This window comes from Oncorhynchus kisutch, linkage group LG2, assembly GCF_002021735.2.
Source record: "Oncorhynchus kisutch isolate 150728-3 linkage group LG2, Okis_V2, whole genome shotgun sequence".
Classification (NCBI taxonomy): domain Eukaryota; kingdom Metazoa; phylum Chordata; class Actinopteri; order Salmoniformes; family Salmonidae; genus Oncorhynchus; species Oncorhynchus kisutch.
The window spans coordinates 10,642,820-10,663,780 of NC_034175.2; the positions used below are offsets into that span (position 1 = coordinate 10,642,820).

At 43.3% G+C, this 20,961-nt stretch overlaps 1 protein-coding gene across 1 annotated transcript in view; it reads right to left on the bottom strand.

Annotated features, from left to right (window-relative positions):
- The window catches only part of LOC109901194 (glutamate receptor ionotropic, kainate 2), a gene marked incomplete at its 5' end in the record, with an annotated part of 156,119 nt that overhangs the window by 61,713 nt on the left and 73,445 nt on the right, over positions 1-20,961 (bottom strand). Inside the window, 2 exons of the mRNA XM_031836208.1 lie at positions 5,716-5,939; positions 12,318-12,524. Coding sequence (XP_031692068.1) covers positions 5,716-5,939; positions 12,318-12,524 — 431 coding nt within the window. The remainder of the gene's footprint in view (positions 1-5,715; positions 5,940-12,317; positions 12,525-20,961) is intronic.

Here is a 20,961-nt window from a genome sequence, read left to right on the forward strand (position 1 = left end):
AAAGTTATATATTGGTGACAGCTATATATTGCTACATATTGGTGATAGCATTAAGACATATTACAGTATTGATAATATGACAGCATCAGAACATGCACCAATGTCATGAATAATGGATTTGGCCATTATAATGTGGTTAGTACACGCTCCCTATCCCCCATGTCACACTCAAGGGGGTATTCTAGTCCAGCTCCAAGACCGCTGAACGTCCTTTAGATCCCACCATTCCTTGGCCCTAAATCAATCTGTCTACTCAATTTGCCCCAGATTTGCTTGCTTGCCAGTTTGCAATTCCAAATTGAGTTCATGTGAACTGTGACCTTGGCAAGATGTATGTGACTAGTGACTGGTGCCCCCGGATCTCCTTAGTGGAGATCTCTCTGAGCAAAGCCAATTACCCCATGCCAGGAACATGGATGAGAACACGGATGAGCCAGCTTGTCATCCTACATCAATAGCTGGCCTGAGGAGAGGGTGGGGTAAGAGGCAGGGAGTTACCTCACCGCGGTGGGAATATTAAAACATTCTCATCGCCGTACGAGGGGAACCACTAGCAGCAGCTTAACCTGCCTCTGAAGGTGGCGCTGCCCGGCCACTCCACCAGCCCCATCCCGTTCAGTTAGCTGTCACTTTGATCCAATTACACCACCCTTACGTTATCTCAGGTCATCAGAGCCACAGAGGGAGAAACTTTGAGTAAGGTCACCACTGAGCGGAGAGAGAGGAAGAGGGAGAGGGAGAGAGTGGAGGGCAGACAGGCAGGCAAGAAGGGAACTCAGCAGCAGAGAAGAAACAATGGCAGGCTTTTATCATTTTATAGGATCATCCTGCAGAAAACTCAACAGATGATACGCCTGATAACACCAATGTCAGGGGAGAAGAATGAACACAGCGAGAGCGCTAGAAAGGGGCTGTTGCAGGTCTAGTCTCTTCAATTCTAAATGACTGGGGAAAAGACAAGGCTCTATATCTCTATAGGCTTTATATGAACCTTCCAAGCTATCAACAGCGTTCCAATGGGGCTGTTGCCGTAGACTATTCCATACGGCTTGAAAAAACACATTTATATATGTCTGTCTATACACAAACCTTGCAACCAATCAGAAAAGCTCAGTCAAATGCTGTTGTTTGCTTCTATTTCCAGGATGATCAAAAATCTATATCTGTAGTGTAGCATTGAGAGGCTGACAAATTGTTTTACATGGGGCTTTTGAGAGCATACCGAGACTCTCATTGTAGTAATGGACGAGAAATGCAGAAGAGTCTAATTGAAATTCCATTACATCCGTTCCCCTTCTACAAATGTAGATAGAATAAGGGATAGGAAATGTGCCTGTTACACAAGCATGTTGTAACATGTTGTAGTTAACAAAGCCGATGGATAGACTGTGTATTGAACAAATGATGGACTCTGTTTCACAGTAACACAAAGGAAGGAGAGACTGTGTTATATTGAGGCAGTCTTCTATCCACCAAGCATGTGACAACAGGATGTAACAATAGTAGGAGACCACATCATTAAAAGATTGGCCGACAGAAAGAGAGAGAATCCTGCATAAATGTTTGGATAAATTGTTGACGATAAGAGAGCTCATTCGCTCCTCTGCAAGTTGTTATCTTTTTAAATTTCATTTGATAAGGAGGAGGTAGGAAATTAGATTCCCCAAACTGTAACAAGGCGATAATGCACAGAGATGGTGTGGAGGTGGGTGACTGTTTCAGATGTTTCATTTCATCACCTACATAACAAAGGAAGAAGGAACAGTGTAGGAAAGATATTAGAGGACAACAACAACAATATAGCCTACCACAACAACAACAACACCTAACACAACAACAACAAAAACAACAACAGCTGGTGATATGAGAAGGGTAACTTATTAAATCATGTAAATACAGTAATGTGGTGGTTTTCCCACTGTATCCTGACAGTGTTTCTAAATATGGCATGTAGATCAGTTTGCCTAGGGGGAGCCTAAACCAGTCCTTATAATGTCACCATACAGCATTCACACACACACACACACACACACACACACACACACACACACACACACACACACACACACACACACACACACACACACACACACACACACACACACACACACACACACACACACACACACACACACACACACACACACACACACACACACACACACACACACACACACACACACACACACACACACACACACACACACACACATTAGCATAAACCCCCTCACACATACAAAGCACACACACAAGCATACATAGATAAAATGTGTACACACACATATATATGTACAGTTAGCTTAGCGACCTTTCCAGAGAACGACTGAGGTTTGTGCAACTACACTGTACAGTACATGCATACTACCGAAGCCCTACCATGCCTAGTGTCTAAACAGAGTGACAGGGATATTTGAACACTTACCCAACAACACTTACTTACTGTGATCATTTAAAAAGATAGGTGCATATTCTGAACCAACTTAGATGCCAGTTGCAGCGTTTTATTCTCTTGTGTGATCATATCGCCAGTAACATTGGAAAACACACGTGTATTAACTGTAAAACTGTTTTGGGTGTACAACTGAAAGAGTTACGCTCCCCCAAAAGTCTTAGAGTTAACATCAACTTTTCTTTGTCTTCTTCTCCAGCGTGCCTCAAACGCCGGCCCTAGTCAGGTGAGAGCAACCAGATCAAGGGGAGAGATACAAGACCATGGTGCTTGTCTATGGAGCAGCAAGAGGAACTGCCCCTCTCTACTTTCAGGCTCTGATGATCAAACCCTACACCCCACACTGACTTTGCTACTTTATTGAATAAAAGCATACGTACTATGACTGTGATATGTAGTTGTCCTACCTAGCTATCTTAAGATGAACACAATAACTGTAAGCCGCTCTGGATAAGAGCGTCTGCTAAATTACTAAAATGTAAATGTGAAGGCCTCCCGGGTGGCGCAGAGGTTAAGGGCTGTGCCATCTGAGACTCTGGGTTCGCGCCCAGGCTCTGTCGTAACCGGCCACGACCGGGAGGTTCGTGGGGTGACGCACAATTGGCCTAGCGTCGCCCAGGTTAGGGAGGGGTTGGCCAGTAGGGTTGTCCTTGTCTCATCGCGCACCAGCGACTCCTGTGGCGGGACGGGCGCAGTGCAAGCTAACCAAGGTTGCCAGGTGCACAGTGTTTCCTCCGACACATTGGTGTGGCTGGCTTCTGGGTTGGATGCGCGCTGTGTTAAGAAGCAGTGTGGCTTGGTTGGGTTGTGTATTGGAGGATGCATGACTTTCAACCTTCGTCTCTCCCGAGCCCGAAAACGTACTTTGCTTAGCATTACACCATCCACAATGCCATTGCTCTTATTTCAATAATAATATCCAGCCTCTAAGGTTAAGATGACAATATAAGAATGAAATGTACTACTACTGGTCAAAAATCATATTAACCATAATGGTATCCATCAAAATAAAATATCAACACAAAACAGTTTATCACATGTAAACGCTAAATTACATTTAAATCTAGCGTTCTGTCACGACTTCCGCCGGAGTCGGTCCCTCTTCTTGTTCGAGCGGCATTCGGCGGTCGACGTCACCGGCCTTCTAGCCATCACCGATCCACTTTTCATTTTCCGTTTGTTTTGTCTTTGTTTTTTTACACACCTAGTTTCAATTCCCCCCATTACATGTTCATTATTTAACCCTCTGGTTTCCCCCATGTTTGTGTGTGTGTTTGTTATATTGCTCAGGCTGTTACGGACGGCTGGTATTTTGTTGCCGGGTTTTGTTATTACGCCCGTTTATTTCGTGGTACCGGTATTTTTCCAGCACCATAGTATTGTGTTTATACTGGTGATATCTTGTATTAAATACCTTGTCCACGCATCTCAGCTCTCCTGCGCCTGACTCCTTTTACCAGTTACCCATAGCCTTGACACGTTCTCTGTAAATGTTATGCTAAAGTTCCTACAGGACTGGCCCTATTCTCCACCAGTGGACCAGTGACTGCATCTGAAATGGCACCCTATTCCTTATATAGTGCACTTCTTTTGACCAGAGCCCATGGGCCCAGACCAAAAGTAGTGCATTATATAGGAAATATGGTGCCATTTCAGCCACAGCCAGTTATTCGGTATCAGAGGGCTATGCTGACCCAATGTGTGCACAGGTTCAGATGATGATAACTTGCCAATCAACTAATCCTGATGAGTTTGACAACACACACACCGGCTGACCTCAAGATCTAACACACACCAGCTGACTTCAAGATCTAACACACACCAGCTGACCTCAAGATCTAACACACACCAGCTGACCTCAAGATCTAACACACACCAGCTGACCTCGCCTCCTGACAACAAACATAAAATCCTCACTCTTCATACCCTCTCTTCAGTTCTCCAATAATCCTACAAAAACCCACTCTCTCTATACTGGACAAACAAGTGATCAACCTTACAAATGATCAAGCTTTTTAAATTATCAACCACCTCTGTCCTTTTTCTAAGTCACTGTCATAACTAGCAGGTTCTTACTGTGCTGATATTATTCCTATGTAGATTCTATGACCCGGTATGTTTGAGGCAAGGTGGAGAAAAGAAAAGACAGTAGTGACTTCGAGACACTGGAGACAACAGGGGGGGCAGCAGCCGCTCACACCAACGAGCACACACATACATACACACATACAGTACCAGTCAAATGTTTGGACACACCTACTGCACTCACTCAAGGGTTTTTCTTTATTTTATATATATCAATATAACAAAGTGTTTCATCAGATGACCTGGCCTCCACAAGCACCCGACCTCAACCCAATTGAGATGGTTTAAGATGAGTTAGACCGCAGAGTGAAGGAAAAGCAGCCAAGCATAAGTTGGAAAAGCATTCCAGGTGAAGCTGGTTGAGAGAATGCCAAGAGTGTGCAAAGCTGTCATCAAAGGCAAAGGGTGGCTACTTTGAAGAACTCAGATATAAAATATATTTTGATTTGTTTAACACTTTTTCGGTTATTACACGATTCCATATGTGTTATTTCATAGTGTTGATGTCTTCACTATGTAGAAAATAGTACAAATAAAGAAAAACCCTGGAATGAGTAGGTGTGTCCAAACTTTTGACTGGTACCCCACATACACACATACCGTACACACACAGTCCTGAAACGGCTGGTTTAACTTTTCTGATCGGAAGGTTTGTGTTCGTGTGCATTATCTCCTGAGCAGCAGATAGTTGTGGCAGACCAGGGAACAGCAGTGATGTGTGGAGACACAGAGACTTCCCAGGAATCACTTAACAGCAGCTGCCTGCTGCCTCTCTAGAGCAGCCTGCCGATAGGGAACACTCAGCCCTCCCTCCATTATACTGGGAGAGAAGGCTGAAAGGGAACCATAGGGAACTGTCTTTGTGTGTTGGAAAATCTACTTTCCCCAGATATATAGACTTTTATCTATGTACCTTTTTCTTCAAAGTTGGTTGCATTATTAAAAGTTTGAGTGAATGTGTTTCTGAGTTTTTCAGTATAGGGCTTGGTTATAAAGTCTGTGTCATCTGAGTAAGTAGGTGACGATAAACTATCAGATATTGTCCACTTAGTGTCAAGATGGTAACATACTCACAGAGAGGTTATCCTGTTAGTCAGATGGAGCAAGGTTAAATAATTAAGACGTTGGCATATAATAGTGTGTGAATGAATTTTCGGTAATCACTGGAACTGACATGTTACCTGGCTATGACAAACAGCACACAACTGACACCCAAGTAAGCCAGCAGAATATACATCCAGATATCGGGTGAGAGGGGGTTGAGAAAGGAGAAGACCCCAGGGTTGGTTCCGTTGGGCTTGCGGTAGAGGATACTTATCCCCAGTGTCATGAAGGGCTTGGAGAAGTCGATGACCTTCTCCCTCACGTAGGTGATGGCCAGAGGAGCCACTGCCAGATCAGCTTTCTGTCAACAGACAACATAAAAGGGAAGAAGGATAGGCTGTAAGTCAGAGACGCAGTAAGCGCCAATCAAATTAAGAAAACAGGGCCTTTACACATCACAGAGTCTGTCCCACGGCACTTAGGAGGAAATTTAGAGCCCTTCTAGCTCTTGCTCTCCCTCTCCCTCCCTCCCTCTCTCTCTTTCTCTCTCCATCTCTCTCTCTCTCCCTCTCTCCCCCTCTCTCTCTCTCTCTCTCTCTCTCTTTCTCTCTCTCTCTCTCTCTCTCTCTCTCTCTCTCTCTCTCTCTCTCTCTCTCTCTCGCTCGCTCCTCCACACAATCTCTCCCTCACAACCTCCCTCCCTTTTAATACACTCTTTCTATGCCTCCACCTCACATACATCCTTTCCTTGTCTGACGTTGATCCTAAACTAAGGCAACCCCCCCTCCCTCTACCCCAGAGGATGGATGGTCCTATCGACCACAGTCACTAGGGCAGAGGAATGTCTGGATAGAGGAGGGAGGGCGTGAGCGATGGAAGAAATTGTTCCCAGAAAATAAGATAATGTTCAACCGTCACCATACTCATAAGAACACAGACATCTACATTTTATATTGTGTCTCTGATCAGAGAGGATCATATTTAGTTGTTATTTCATAACAACCCTATTTCTTCACAACACCGAATCAGGGGTTCTACTTTTTTATCTTCATTCTTCCACAGCCTCATCACTCATATTCCATCCATACGTATCCCTCTGCCATGGCTCAGAGTGTGAGTCCTTCTTTCATGTTAATACAGTATGTTGAACTTGACCTTTCAATCACATCCGAAACGTCCCAACCAATCCGGTCTCTCTATGTGGGGTTAAACCTCTGTGTGGTTGATCAATCTGCAGCTCCATTGTGACACAGGTACATGCTAAACACTGACAGCAAGGTCAGCAACATCATTTCACAGTGAAATATCCTGTTTGTCACCATCAAGGTTGTCATACATCAATCTAGATTGAATGAGGTGGTTTGCTCCCAGCCACTATAATGTATGAAGAACTATTTCTGATATTAAACAGGACATCATCTGTAGTCATATGAGGTAGGCTGTCTATATCTGTTCTATGTCATTTAAGGCCAAATGACGTGACGCAATACGATTTAGATCACTTGATGTAGCTCATGAATAGGTCCTATGTCTACTGAATGTATCAAGGTGCATCTACAGTACTCTAGTTCTATGACTCGAAGCATTAGTCAGAGAGCACCAGTGATTTCCTTCAACTTCATTTGATTGGATATGTTCAGCTTCTTCAGCCCAATTCACCATGTGAATTGAGCTAGTATACTCCAACTCCTGTGAAGGGTTGTCCAGGCCAATTACTGTCTGTTTTGTCCACCACAGATCCTGCTTCCCTACAGTATATATACAGTGGGGCAAAAAAGTATTTAGTCAGCCACCAACTGTGCAAGTTCTCCCACTTAAAAAGATGAGAGAGGCCTGTAATTTTCATCATAGGTACACTTCGACTATGACAGACAAAATGAGAAGAAAAAAAAGAGAAAATCATATTGTACGATTTTGAATGAATTTATTTGCAAATTATGGTGGAAAATAAGTATTTGATCACCTACAAACAAGCAAGATTTCTGGCTCTCACAGACCTGTAACTTCTTCTTTAAGAGGCTCCTCTGTCCTCCACTCATTACCTGTATTAATGGCACCTGTTTGAACTTGTTATCAGTATAAAAGACACCTGTCCACAACCTCAAACAGTCACACTCCAAACTCCACTATGGCCACAAGAACGGTGAGCAAAAATCCCAGAACCACATGGGGGGACCTAGTGAATTACCTGCAGAGAGCTGGGACCAAAGTAACAAAGCCTACCATCAGTAACACACTAGGCCGCCAGGGACTCAAATCCTGCAGTGCCAGACGTGTCCCCCTGCGTAAGCCAGTACATGTCCAGGCCCGTCTGAAGTCTGCTAGAAAGCATTTGGATGATCCAGAAGAAGATTGGGAGAATGTCATATGGTCAGATGAAACCAAAATATAACTTTTTGGTAAAAACTCAACTCGGCGTGTTTGGAGGACAAAGAATGCTGAGTTGCATCCAAAGAACACCATACCTACTGTGAAGCATGGGGGTGGAAACATCATGCTTTGGGGCTGTTTTTCTGCAAAGGGACCAGGACGACTCATCCGTGTAAAGGAAAGAATGAATGGGGCCATGTATCGTAAGATTTTGAGTGAAAACCTCCTTCCATCAGCAAGGGCATTGAAGATGAAACGTGGCTGGGTCTTTCAGCATGACAATGATCCCAAACACACCGCCCGGGCAACGAAAGAGTGGCTTCGTAAGAAGTATTTCAAGGTCCTGGAGTGGCCTAGCCAGTCTCCAGATCTCAACCCCATAGAAAATCTTTGGAGGGAGTTGAAAGTCCGTGTTGCCCAGCAACAGCCCCAAAACATCACTGCTCTAGAGGAGATCTGCATGGAGGAATGGGCCAAAATACCAGCAACAGTGTGTGAAAACCTTGTGAAGACTTACAGAAAATGTTTGACCTCTGTCATTGCCAACAAAGGGTATATAACAAAGTATTGAGATAAACTTTTGTTATTGACCAAATACTTATTTTCCACCATCCTTTGCAAATAAATTCATTAAAAATCGTACAATGTGATTTTCTGGATTTTTTTTCTTCTCATTTTGTCTGTCATAGTTGAAGTGTACCTATGATGAAAATTACAGGCCTCTCTCATCTTTTTAAGTGGGGAGAACTTGCACAATTGGTGGCTACTTTTTTGCCCCACTGTAAGTCCCAAATGCCGCCCTATTCCCTATAAAGTGCACTACGTTAGAGCTCTGGTCAAAAGTATGGCACTACAGCATGTAGGAAATAGGGTGCCATTTGGGATACATCGTTTGCTGTCTAGAGATTTATTTTCCCTTTTGTACATCGTTACAACACTGTATATATACATAATAGGACATTTGTAACGTCTTTATTCTTTGGAACTTCTGTGAGTGGAATGTTTACTGTTCATTTTTATTGTTTATTTCACTTTTGTATATTATCTACCTCACTAATGTTAACATATGTTTCCCATGCCAATAAAGCCCCGTGAATTGAATTGAATTGATAGGTGGGTCTATATCTACATAACAGCCAACGCTCCAATCACCTCACAGGAATTGCGCCCTGTGTGTGTCAAATCCCTGGGATCCCTCTCCCTCCAGCCTCCGCATGATCAAAACAAACATGGCTGTCGGTCCAGTGTACCACAGTTGAGGGAGATGCAGTGTTATTTAATGGGGTCAGATATTGAGCATTGGCTGTGGCGAGCCTGTTATTTTTCTGCCTGCCTGTGCACAGCTTATACAATCTTGGTCTTACTTTGTCAAACTTAATGATATAGTCCGTGGGCAGTATGCATGTGTGAGAGTGTGTGTGTGTGTGTGTGTGTGTGTGTGTGTGTGCTTGTTTGTTTGTTTTAATAAGCTCTGCAGTGGAAACAAGTCAAGCCAGAATCCTTGCTGTACACCGGGTCAGGAACCAGGTATGGAGCTGATGTCTCTCTCTACCTCTCTCTTTCTCTCTCTCTCTCTCTCTCTTGCTCTCTCTCACTCTCTCCCTCAATCTCTCTTTACCTCTCTGTCTCTACAGAGAGGTCTCTTGACACAATGATGAAAATAATCATGGCCTCTAAACCTTCAAGCTGCATACTGGACCCTATTCCAACTAAACTACTGAAAGAGCTGCTTCCTGTGCTTGGCCCTCCTATGTTGAACATAATAAACGGCTCTCTATCCACCGGATGTGTACCAAACTCACTAAAAGTGGCAGTAATAAAGCCTCTCTTGAAAAAGCCAAACCTTGACCCAGAAAATATAAAAAACTATCGGCCTATATCGAATCTTCCATTCCTCTCAAATATTTTTGAAAAGGCTGTTGCGCAGCAACTCACTGCCTTCCTGAAGACAAACAAAGTATACGAAATGCATCAGTCTGGTTTTAGACCCCATCATAGCACTGAGACTGCACTTGTGAAGGTGGTAAATGACCTTTTAATGGCATCAGACCAAGGCTCTGCATCTGTCCTCGTGCTCCTAGACCCTAGTGCTGCTTTTGATACCATCGATCACCACATTCTTTTGGAGAGATTGGAAACCCAAATTGGTCTACACGGACAAGTTCTGGCCTGGTTTAGATCTTATCTGTCGGAACGATATCAGTTTGTCTCTGTGAATAGTTTGTCCTCTGACAAATCAACTGTAAATTTCGGTGTGCCTCAAGGTTCCGTTTTAGGAACACTATTGTTTTCACTATATATTTTACCTCTTGGGGATGTTATTCGAAAACATAATGTAAACTTTCACAGCTATGCGGATGACACACAGCTGTACATTTCAATGAAACATGGTGAAGCCCCAAAATTGCCCTCGGTAGAAGCATGTGTTTCAGACATAAGGAAGTGGATGGCTGCAAACTTTCTACTTTTAAACTCGGACAAAACAGATATGCTTGTTCTAGGTCCCAAGAAACAAAGAGATCTTCTGTTGAATCTGACAATTAATCTTAATGGTTGTACAGTCGTCTCAAATAAAACTGTGAAGGACCTCGGCGTTACTCTGGACCCTGATCTCTCTTTTGAAGAACATATCAAGACAATTTCAAGGACAACTTTTTTCCATCTACGTAACATTGCAAAAATCAGAAACTTTCGGTCCAAAAATGATGCAGAAAAATGTATCCATGCTTTTGTCACTTCTAGGTTAGACTACTGCAATGCTCTACTTTCCGGCTACCCGGATCAAGCACTAAATAAACTTCAGTTAGTGCTAAATACGGCTGCTAGAATCCTGACTAGAACCAAAACATTTGATCATATTACTCCAGTGCTAGCCTCCCTACACTGGCTTCCTGTCAAAGCAAGGGTTTATTTCAAGGTTTTACTGCTAACATACAAAGCATTACATGGGCTTGCTCCTACCTATCTCTGTGATTTGGTCCTGCCGTACATACCTACACGTACGCTACGGTCACAAGACGCAGGCCTCCTAATTGTCCCTATAATTTCTAAGCAAACAGCTGGAGGCAGGGCTTTCTCCTATAGAGCTCCATTTTTATGGAACGGTCTGCCTACCCATGTCAGAGACGCAAACTCGGTCTCAACCTTTAAGTCTTTACTGAAGACTCATCTCTTCAGTGGGTCATATGATTGAGTGTAGTCTGGCCCAGGAGTAGGAAGGTGAACGGAAAGGCTCTGGAGCAACGAATCGCCCTTGCTGTCTCTGCCTGGCCGGTTCCCCTCTTTCCACTGGGATTCTCTGCCTCTAACCCTATTACAGGGGCTGAGTCACTGGCTTACTGGGGCTCTCTCATACCGTCCCTGGGAGGTGTGCGTCACCTGAGTGGGTTGAGTCACTGATGTAATCATCCTGTCTGGGTCCCCCCCCCCCCCTTGGGTTGTGCCGTGGCGGAGATCTTTGTGGGCTATACTCAGCCTTGTCTCAGGATGGTAAGTTGGTGGTTGAAGATATCCCTCTAGTGGTGTGGGGCTGTGCTTTGGCAAAGTGGGTGGGGTTATATCCTTCCTGTTTGGCCCTGTCCGGGGGTGTCCTCGGATGGGGCCACAGTGTCTCCTGCCTCCAGTATTTATGCCGCAGTAGTTTATGTGTCGGGGGGCTAGGGTCAGTTTGTTATATATGGAGTACTTCTCCTGTCCTATTCGGTGTCCTGTGTGAATTTAAGTGTGCTCTCTCTAATTCTCTCTTTCTCTCTTTCTTTCTCTCTCTCGGAGGACCTGAGCCCTAGGACCATGCCTCTGGACTCCCTGACATGATGACTCCTTGCTGTCCCCAGTCCACCTGGCCGTGCTGCTGCTCCAGTTTCAACTGTTCTGCCTTATTATTATTGGACCATGCTGGTCATTTATGAACATTTGAACATCTTGGCCATGTTCTGTTATAATCGCAGCCAGAAGAGGACTGGCCACCCCACATAGCCTGGTTCCTCTCTAGGTTTCATCCTAGGTTTTGGCCTTTCTAGGGAGTTTTTCCTAGCCACCGTGCTTCTACACCTGCATTGCTTGCTGTTTGGGGTTTTAGGCTGGGTTTCTGTACAGCACTTTGAGATATCAGCTGATGCACAAAGGGCTATATAAATAAATTTGATTTGATTTGATTTACCTCTCTATTTCTTTGTCATTGTCTCTCTCCCTCTCTCACTAAGCCAAAAACATGTTTGTCATACAAAATGCAGCTATACCAACCCTTGTCACACACACATCAGACAAAATAAATTCCCTCCTACGCCCTCTAGCTGTTTACCACCTCATTAATTAAACTTGAATCATTTACATAGATAATTTCCGAGTAGTGAGGTAGGTTCAGACTCACGTGGTCGATCAGCTCCTTGACCATGCCGTTCCACTGGCCCGTGGTCTCGTCCTGGGCCCCGTAGCGGCCGTCCTCCACCAGACGCAACTCGTAGGTGAACCCCAGGATGCTAGCTAGCTCCCTCAGCAGGTCGATGCAGTAACCCTCAAAGCGGTCGTTACCGTAAAGGGGCTTGTCTGACTTCTTGAACATCACATAGGGCTCCACCTGTTAGGTTGGAGAGAGGACAGGGGTGGACGAACACTGGATCAGTCTCTGGAGGTAAGGATTAGTATCTTTTCCACTCTGATAAGGCCTTTCTGTGAGTGTGCTTGATGTGTGAGATAGGCTCAAAGCCTGACGTGCCTGGACACACACTGGCTACAGGAGAGAGGGAGGGGAACAGAGGGGGAAGGACCACTGCTGCTAAAACCAGGAGGGTGTGTGTCTGTGGTTGTGTGTGTGTGTGTGTGTGTGTGTGTGTGTGTGTGTGTGTGTGTGTGTGTGTGTGTGTGTGTGTGTGTGTGTGTGTGTGTGTGTGTGTGTGTGTGTGTGTGTGTGTGTGTGTGTGTGTGTGTGTGTTTGTGTGTGTGTGTGTGTGTGTGTGCGTGTCTGTGTCTGTGGAGTATTGGGATGCAGTCTCAGAAATGTGGCACAAGGTACATGGAGTGATGGAAGCATGACCATAATAAGAGATAATCCTCCATATCTCTGACTCGGTCCTCCCCTCCTCTCCTCTAAGGCTGAACATGCTGGCTGGGGGCCTGTCCCTGTCCCTGTCCCTGTCCCTGGCTCTCAGACCACCAGATGCTTTGTAAATAAGATCAGAGATGCTGATAAACTGACACAAAAGAACAGGAGCCAGCACATCCTCTTTGTTAGTACGAACAGCTGGGGAGATTACTAATGTCCTCTTTCATGCTCTGGATCCTCTCTTCCCTTCCCTTTCTCGTTCGCTGCCTCTCACTCTCACTCTCTCTTTTTCTCTACCCCACTCACCCTTTATCTACTATATCTCTCTCTCGTCTCTCTCTCTTTCTATCCCTCTCTCCCCTCTACCCCCATCTCTCTCAGTAAAATCAGGCAGAGAATATATTATCAAACAGGTGTTGTTTACCATGTAATTGTGGCATGCCACGGTACAAACAAAATCATGTTGGATCTCAACCAGCTTTTACACATTTTACTGGCTCAGAGATTTTATGAGAACAAGAATGTGCTAACACATATAGTAGCATTTATTGGTCAGTGGTGGAAAAAGTACTCAAATGTCATAAAAAAACCTTACTAGAAAATGACTCAAGTAAAAGTGAAAGTCACCCAGTAAAATACTACTTGAGTAAAAGTCTAAAAGTATTTGGTTTGAAGTATATTTAAGTATCAAAAGTAAATGTAATTGAAAAAATATACTTAAGTATCAAAAGTACAAGTAAAAGTATAAATCATTTAAAATTGCTTATATTTTGCAAACCAGACAGCCCAATTTTCTGTTTTTGGTATTATTTACAGATAGCCAAGTTCACACTACAACACGCAGACATCATTTGCAAATGAAGCTTTTGTGTTTCATGAGTCCACTGAATCAGAGGCAATAGGGATTCCCAGAGATGTTCTCTTGATAAGTGTGTGAATTGAGTCATTTTCCTGTCCTGCTAAGCATTCAAAATGTAACAGTACTTTTGGATGGCATGGAAAATGTATGGATTAAAAAGTACATTATTTTCTTTAGGAATATAGTGAAGTAAAAGTAAAACTTGTCAAGAATATAAATAGTAAAGTACAGACACCAAAAAAACCTACTTAAGTAGTACTTTAAAGTATTTTTACTTAAGTACTTTACACCACTGCTATTGGTAAAGATACTGTAATAGAGGGTTATATCGCCCTTCGCCCCCAAACACTTCTCATTCTCAGTCTATAACAGCCTCTACATATTCAGAATTCATATCAGCCACTGCCATTGATTGACAATGTTGTGCTTTTAGACAGTCACAGACAATCTAGCTGTTACATATAGTGTCTGACAGTGCCTGAGCACACCTACTGTAGGGTGCTATACAGGGCTCCGTTTAATGATGAAACCTTGATGAAAGAATGGTTCAAAAAAGTACTGTCCACATTATGGCTCAATTCGGGAGAGAGTCAATTCAAGAGGGACTCAATTCGAGAGGGACACACATACACACACACACACAGGCATGTGCACACAGCAGGTCAGAAATAGTGTGCACTAGGTCTACTGGGCCTTTATCTTCTAAAAAAGCAGCAAAAGTGTCTTCTATTCCACAAGATCTCTGTTAAATAACCCACCAAGCTGTCAGAATCTGGAAGCCCTGTTTAAGTATGTGTGTATCACCATGGAAATGGAGCCGTGGTACTATACAGACTGAGAGTGAATGACTGTGCATGGCGGTCTGTTTTCAAACCCACACATACGCTTTCCTTTCACACTGACTCATCCAAACACAAACCAAGAGAGACCGACATTAGAACTAATGAATTACTGACATTGCATTGAGACATCGTCCAATATTGGATTCTTTAGTGGGTCAAGCTGCATTTATATTGTCTTTCTCCCAATAATGAATTTGTCATCCAAGTTTCGGGTGTTTTAGAGTAATATCTGAAAGTCTTAGACCTTGAAAAATCTCTTCAGTCTGAGGCTGTGAGGTGAACGGCTTTGTGACACACTGAGGCTATCCAACATACAATAGAAGTAGCAAAACATCATATACATTGCATTCGGAAAGTATTCAGGCCCCTTGACTTTTGGCCCCTACATTTTGTTACGTTACAGCCTTATTCTCATCAATCTACACCCCATAATGACAAAGCGAAAACAGGATTTTAGACATTTTTACAAATGTATAAAAAATGTTTTTTAAATACCTTATTTATATAAGTACTCTTTGACTCTTTGCTATGAGACTCAAAATTGAGCTCAGGTGCATCCTGTTTCCATTGATCATCCTTGAGATGTTTCTACAACTTGATTAGAGTCCATCTGTGTTGAATTCAATTGATTGGACATGATTTGGAAAGGCACACACCTGTCTATATAAGCTCGCAAAGTTGACAGCGCATGTGAGAGCAAAAACCAAGCCATGAGGTCGAAGGAAGCTCCGAGACAGGATTGTGTCGAGGCACAGATCTGGGGCAGGGTACCAAAAAATTAGTGCAGCATTGAAGGTCCCCAATAACAAATTGGCCTCCATTCTTAAATGGAAGAAGTTTGGAGCCACCAAGACTCACCAACTGAGCAATCGGGGGAGAAGGACCTTGGTCAGGGAGGTGACTAAGAATCCGATGGTCACTGGGACAGAGCTCCAGAGTTCCTCTGTGTAGATAGGAGAACCTTCCTGGAGGACAACCATCTCTGCAGCACTCCACCGATCTGGCCTTTATGGTAGAGTGGCCAGACTGAAGCCACTCCTCAGTAAAAGGCACATGACAGTCCACTTGGAGTTTCCCAAAACGCACCTAAAGAACTCTCAGACCATGAGATATAAGACTCTCTGGTCTGATGAAACCAAGATTGAACTCTTTGGCCTGAATGCCAAGCGTCACGCCTGAAGGAAACCTGTGGGGATGTTTTTCAGCAGCAGGGACTAGGAGTCTAGTCAGGATCGAGGGAAAGATGAATGGAGCAAAGTACAGAGAGATCCTTGCTGAAAACCTGCTCCAGACTGGGGTGAAGGTTCACCTTCCAACAGGACAATGACGGTAAGCACTCAGCCAAAACAACATAGGAGTGGATTCGGGACAAGACTCTGAATGTCCTTGAGTGGCCCAGCCAGAGCCCGGACTTGAACCCGATTGAAAATCTCTAGAGAGATCTGAAAATAGCTGTGCAGCGACACTCCCCATCCAACCTGACAGAGCTTGTGAGGATCTGCAGAGAAGAATGGAAGAACCTCCCCAAATACAGGTGTACCAAGCTTGTAGCATCATACAGTCTAAAGGCTGTAATTGCTGCCAAAGGTTCTTCAACAAAGTACTGAGTAAAGGGTCTGAAAACTTATGTAAATGTCATATTTCAGTTTATTCTTTATTCTTAGGAAAATCATTTTTTTTTTAAACTATTTTTGCTTTGTCATTATGGGGTATTGGTGTAGATTGATGATCAAAAATAAAGAATTGAATACATTTTTAGAATAAGGTTGTAACGTAACAAAATGTGGAAAAAGTCAACGGGTCTTAATACTGTCTGAATGCACTGTACATACCGAGTGGTATAACTGATTGCTTTGGTTTGGTGAGATTATTCTCTGAGCACTACAACAATCTTACGTCAGGAAATTGAAAGGGATCAATAATATAGCCGACTAGCCTAATGATCTGCTATCCAACTCAAAGAGATGTCTCTTTCTCTCTCTTTCTCCCCCTCTTTCTCTGTCTCATTTTCTCTCTCTCTCTCCCTCCAACACTTTCTATCTTCTTCACTAGCTTTCTCTTTCTCTCTTGTCTCCTATATTGGTCCTTTTAAACATTCCCACCCTCTCTATCTATCTATACACCTTATCAGCAACTCTCCTCCTCTCTGTTTATAACCTAGTCAGAGGAGTGATGTTGAGCCAGCTAAAACGAGGAGGGCATTTAGGGGCATAAAGGTGCGATGCATGATGGGTAGTCTGGCAAAGCCACCTGAAGTTTAACTTTGAAGCAGACATGGCCTCTGTGCAGTGTACTCAGAAAGTATTTGATGTATAGTATTTGAAAGGGGGAAAGATTTAGTAAACCAATTAAGAACATCTAGAAATCAGAGCAGGTGGCGAGAGAGAGAAAGAAAGAGAAAGAGAGTGAGAGAGAGAGAGAGAGAGAGAGAGAGAGACAGAGAGAGAGAGAGAGAAAGAGACAAAGAGAGAGAGGACACTGACAAAGGCGACCGAAAAGATTCTATAAAGCTACTATAAACCTAACAGAGAATTGAACATTTTAAGTTTAAATCAAATACCCTGCTGTAGCTCATTCATGCAGTCAAATGACTAGTGGCCTCATGGGTGGAATGTTATCATTTATATACGCTACCGTTCAAAAGTTTGGGGTCACTTAGAAATGTCCTTGTTTTTGAAAGAAAAGCACATTTAAAAAATATTTCTCCCCAATTTCGTGGTATCCAATTGTTAGTAGCTACTATCTTGTCTCATCGCTACAACTCCCGTACGGGTTCGAGAGAGACGAAGGTTGAAAGTCATGCGTCCTCCGATACACAACCCAACCAAGCCACACTGCTTCTTAAACACAGTGCGCATCCAACCCGGAAGCCAGCCACACCAATGTGTCGGAGGAAACACCGTGCACCTGGCAACCTTGGTTAGCGCGTAATGCGCCCCGGCCCGCCACAGGAGTCGCTGGTGCACGATGAGACAAGGATATCCCTACCGGCCAGGCCCTTCCTAACCTGGACGACGCTATGCCAATTGTGTGTCGCCCCACGGACCTCCCGGTCGCGGCCGGTTACGACAGAGCCTGGGCGTGAACCCAAGAAAAGCAAATTTTTTGTCCTTTAAAATAACATCAAATTGATCAGAAATACAGTGTAGACATTGTTAATATTATAAATGACTATTGTAGCTGGAAACGGCTGACTTTTAATGGAACATCTACATTGGCGTACATAGGCCCATTATCAGCAACCATCACTCTTGTGTTCCAATGGCACGTTGTTTAGTTAATCCAAGTTTATAATTTTAAAAGGCTAATTTATCATTAGAAAACCCTTTTGCAATTATGTTAGCACAGCTGAAAACTGTTGTCCTGATTAAAGAAGCAATAAAACTGGCCTATAATTTAGGTGTATATGTATATTTTTTTAACAGACGGAAATCTGGTGTTTCTTTGTCAAACGTCTCTGTTATATTTCAGTCTTCTGTGATGTATTTAAAGTGTATTATTGGGATGCTAACAAAACAATTATACATTTCAACTCTATATCTGACATGGTACAGGTGTCTTATTTTTTAAGACCATAACCATGTGTCCGAAGGTGGCTCCTCTCCCTGTTCGGGCGGCACTCGGCGGTCGGCGTCGCGGGTCTACTAGCCATCACAGATCCCTTTTTCCTTTTCTGTTTGTTTTGTCTTTGGTTCTTTTTCACACCTGGTTTCATTTGCGTTAATATCTGTGTGTATAATTGTACCTGTTGCCTGCCTAAGTTTGTGCGGGATTAGTCTTTTATTGTGATGTGATCGGTTGGATTTACCATTATTTGTTTTCACGGTTACGTAAAGTGTGTCGGAACTTTGTTTGTTCCTCTGTGCGTTTTGCACGGGTTCTCTGTTAACGAGGGCGTTGTCCTTTTCGATTGTGCCATTCCTGTGTTGGTGGACGGTCTTATTAAAACACTCTTCTCAGACATCCCTGCTCTCCTGCGCCTGACTCCTACACCAACCACCTAGACGCACATTATCACAATGTGTGTGAGGTGTATACTTTGGTTTCAAAGTAGGTATGTTTACGACTACCAAGAAACACTCTGTGTGACCCTGATTCAGCCCACTGCAGTAAAAGGTTAAGAAGGCAGAACCACAACTTCTCATACAACAAAGATAGGGGCTAACGAGTAGTCAAGAATAATTACCAATGTAAAACATTCACCCATGAGGACATAAATTGTAACATACATGAATGCCCCAGCATACTAATAAGGTTTGTTTGTAATGGACGTGGACAGGCCTTTAGCCCCCCTCCCACTGTTAGACATAAACTGTAATCTCCTCTCTCTGAATAGGCCTCTTTCTCAGTGCTGCCATGTTTGTCATTGGAATATGTGTTATCTAACACAATGAGCACAATGTAGCTATTGTCAGCCCGTTAGCAGCGTACAACCTCTCACCTTCTGTCAACTGTGAAAGAGCGTAATTATCATAAACAGGCAGTGAGCCCATTAACACCTAACACTGTTTTAGTAGTCTGTCTGTCTGTCCGTAGGACAACAAATTCAAGTATTATACAACAGTGATTTTTCACCATGATAATATTATTTTCAATGTGGTCCTGAATACATTCTGCGGGAAATGTTCTTCCCTGGAAATTGAATTATGAGCGGATAACAGCGCTTTAATCCCAATTAATCGTATAAACACAGTGTCCGTGTATGCGTGCCTGCGTGTGCATGTGTTTGTGCAGACACGCTTTGTGTGTGTGTATGGGGGAGGGCTGAGGTCAGAGCCACAGGAAGTGTCTGACAACATTACACGCTAGCTACACGCTACAAGGTCTTACATGCCACCTCCTGATCCTGTCTCGTGTTGTGATCCTCCACAGATGGAGAACTAGAAGCATCTTTCATTTCAAACAGATAGGGAGGAAAGAAAATCTAAACAGACTAGCTAGCTATCTCTGTATAGCAAAGCTTATTAAAGTACTTCTGTATTTATACTGCTGATCTGGAGAGTCACTCACCCTTGAATGCTAAATCACCTTGATTCTTCTAAAATGGATAATGTGTCCCAATGAAAATAATGTGTCCCAATGATACTGGCTCATTTGAGAATGTATTTTATTTTTATAATGATTCAGTATGCTACGAGGCTACCGCATAGAGCAAAGAACAAAGAGAACCCACTCAGTTCTCTCTACGTGTCATGTAGAGTCATGGAAGACTTCCCATAGGCTCACTGCTTAATCAACGTTTAACTCTAAGATTCTGAAATGGTCAAACTATAAATAATTATGAACAATTGTGAAATACCCAATTAATACTAGAGTATATATGTTGTTTATGAAATGTCAAAGTCAATTAGTGAAGATAAAGAGTTGCTTGAATGTCTGTACCCTGAATAGCCATGAAGAGTATATGAAGAGACAGCATAGAAAGTAGATAATAAGCTTGAAAGTCTATTCTAGTCTATTCATTTATTTAGATCCCCTTTACCTGTTACCTTAGTAACAACTCCTTATTATTGGGCACTTGAAGCACTGTGAAAAAAATGAGAAAAATCAGATTACGCTATATGGGGAAAAGGGTTTATTATATAGTGCAAACAAATCTGATTCACTCTCTCTCGCTCTCGCTCTCTCTCTCTCTCTGTCTCTCTCTCTCTCTTTCTCTTCTCATTTGTGACTCCTTTGATCCTCAGGGAGCCCGACAGAGCGTGTGTGGATTTGTACCTTTTAATTCAACCCGATCGGCGACTCATAGATCACGCAACCGTAGTAAATAAAAGTCTCACATCAAATTCTGTTTCAATTAAATGTTCTCTATGTCTGGCATACTAAACACATATTGGCAGAGACGAGCCCATCCCACAGGGGAAACAAGGCTATAGGAGGTGTGATCTGTTGGTGAGCACTACTACGATTGATTCCAGGGTGTGATTCTTCGTGTTGAATGTATGTAATGTGTCAGAGAAGAAGAGCATAGTGCAACCTTATCAGTGGCAAAATGTCACACGTGTGATGTGGAATCTGAACATAAGAGCAGCGTCAAGTCACCATCAGTACGACCAAGAATATGACTTTCGCGAAGCGGATCCTGTGTTCTGCCTTTCACCCAGGACAACGGAATGGATCCCAGCCGGCGACCCAAAAAAAACAACTTCGTAAAAGGGGGAAACGAAGCGGTCTTCTGGTCAGACTCCGGAGACGGGCACATCGTGCACCACTCCCTAGCATTCTTCTCGCCAATGTCCAGTCTCTTGACAACAAGGTTGATGAAATCCGA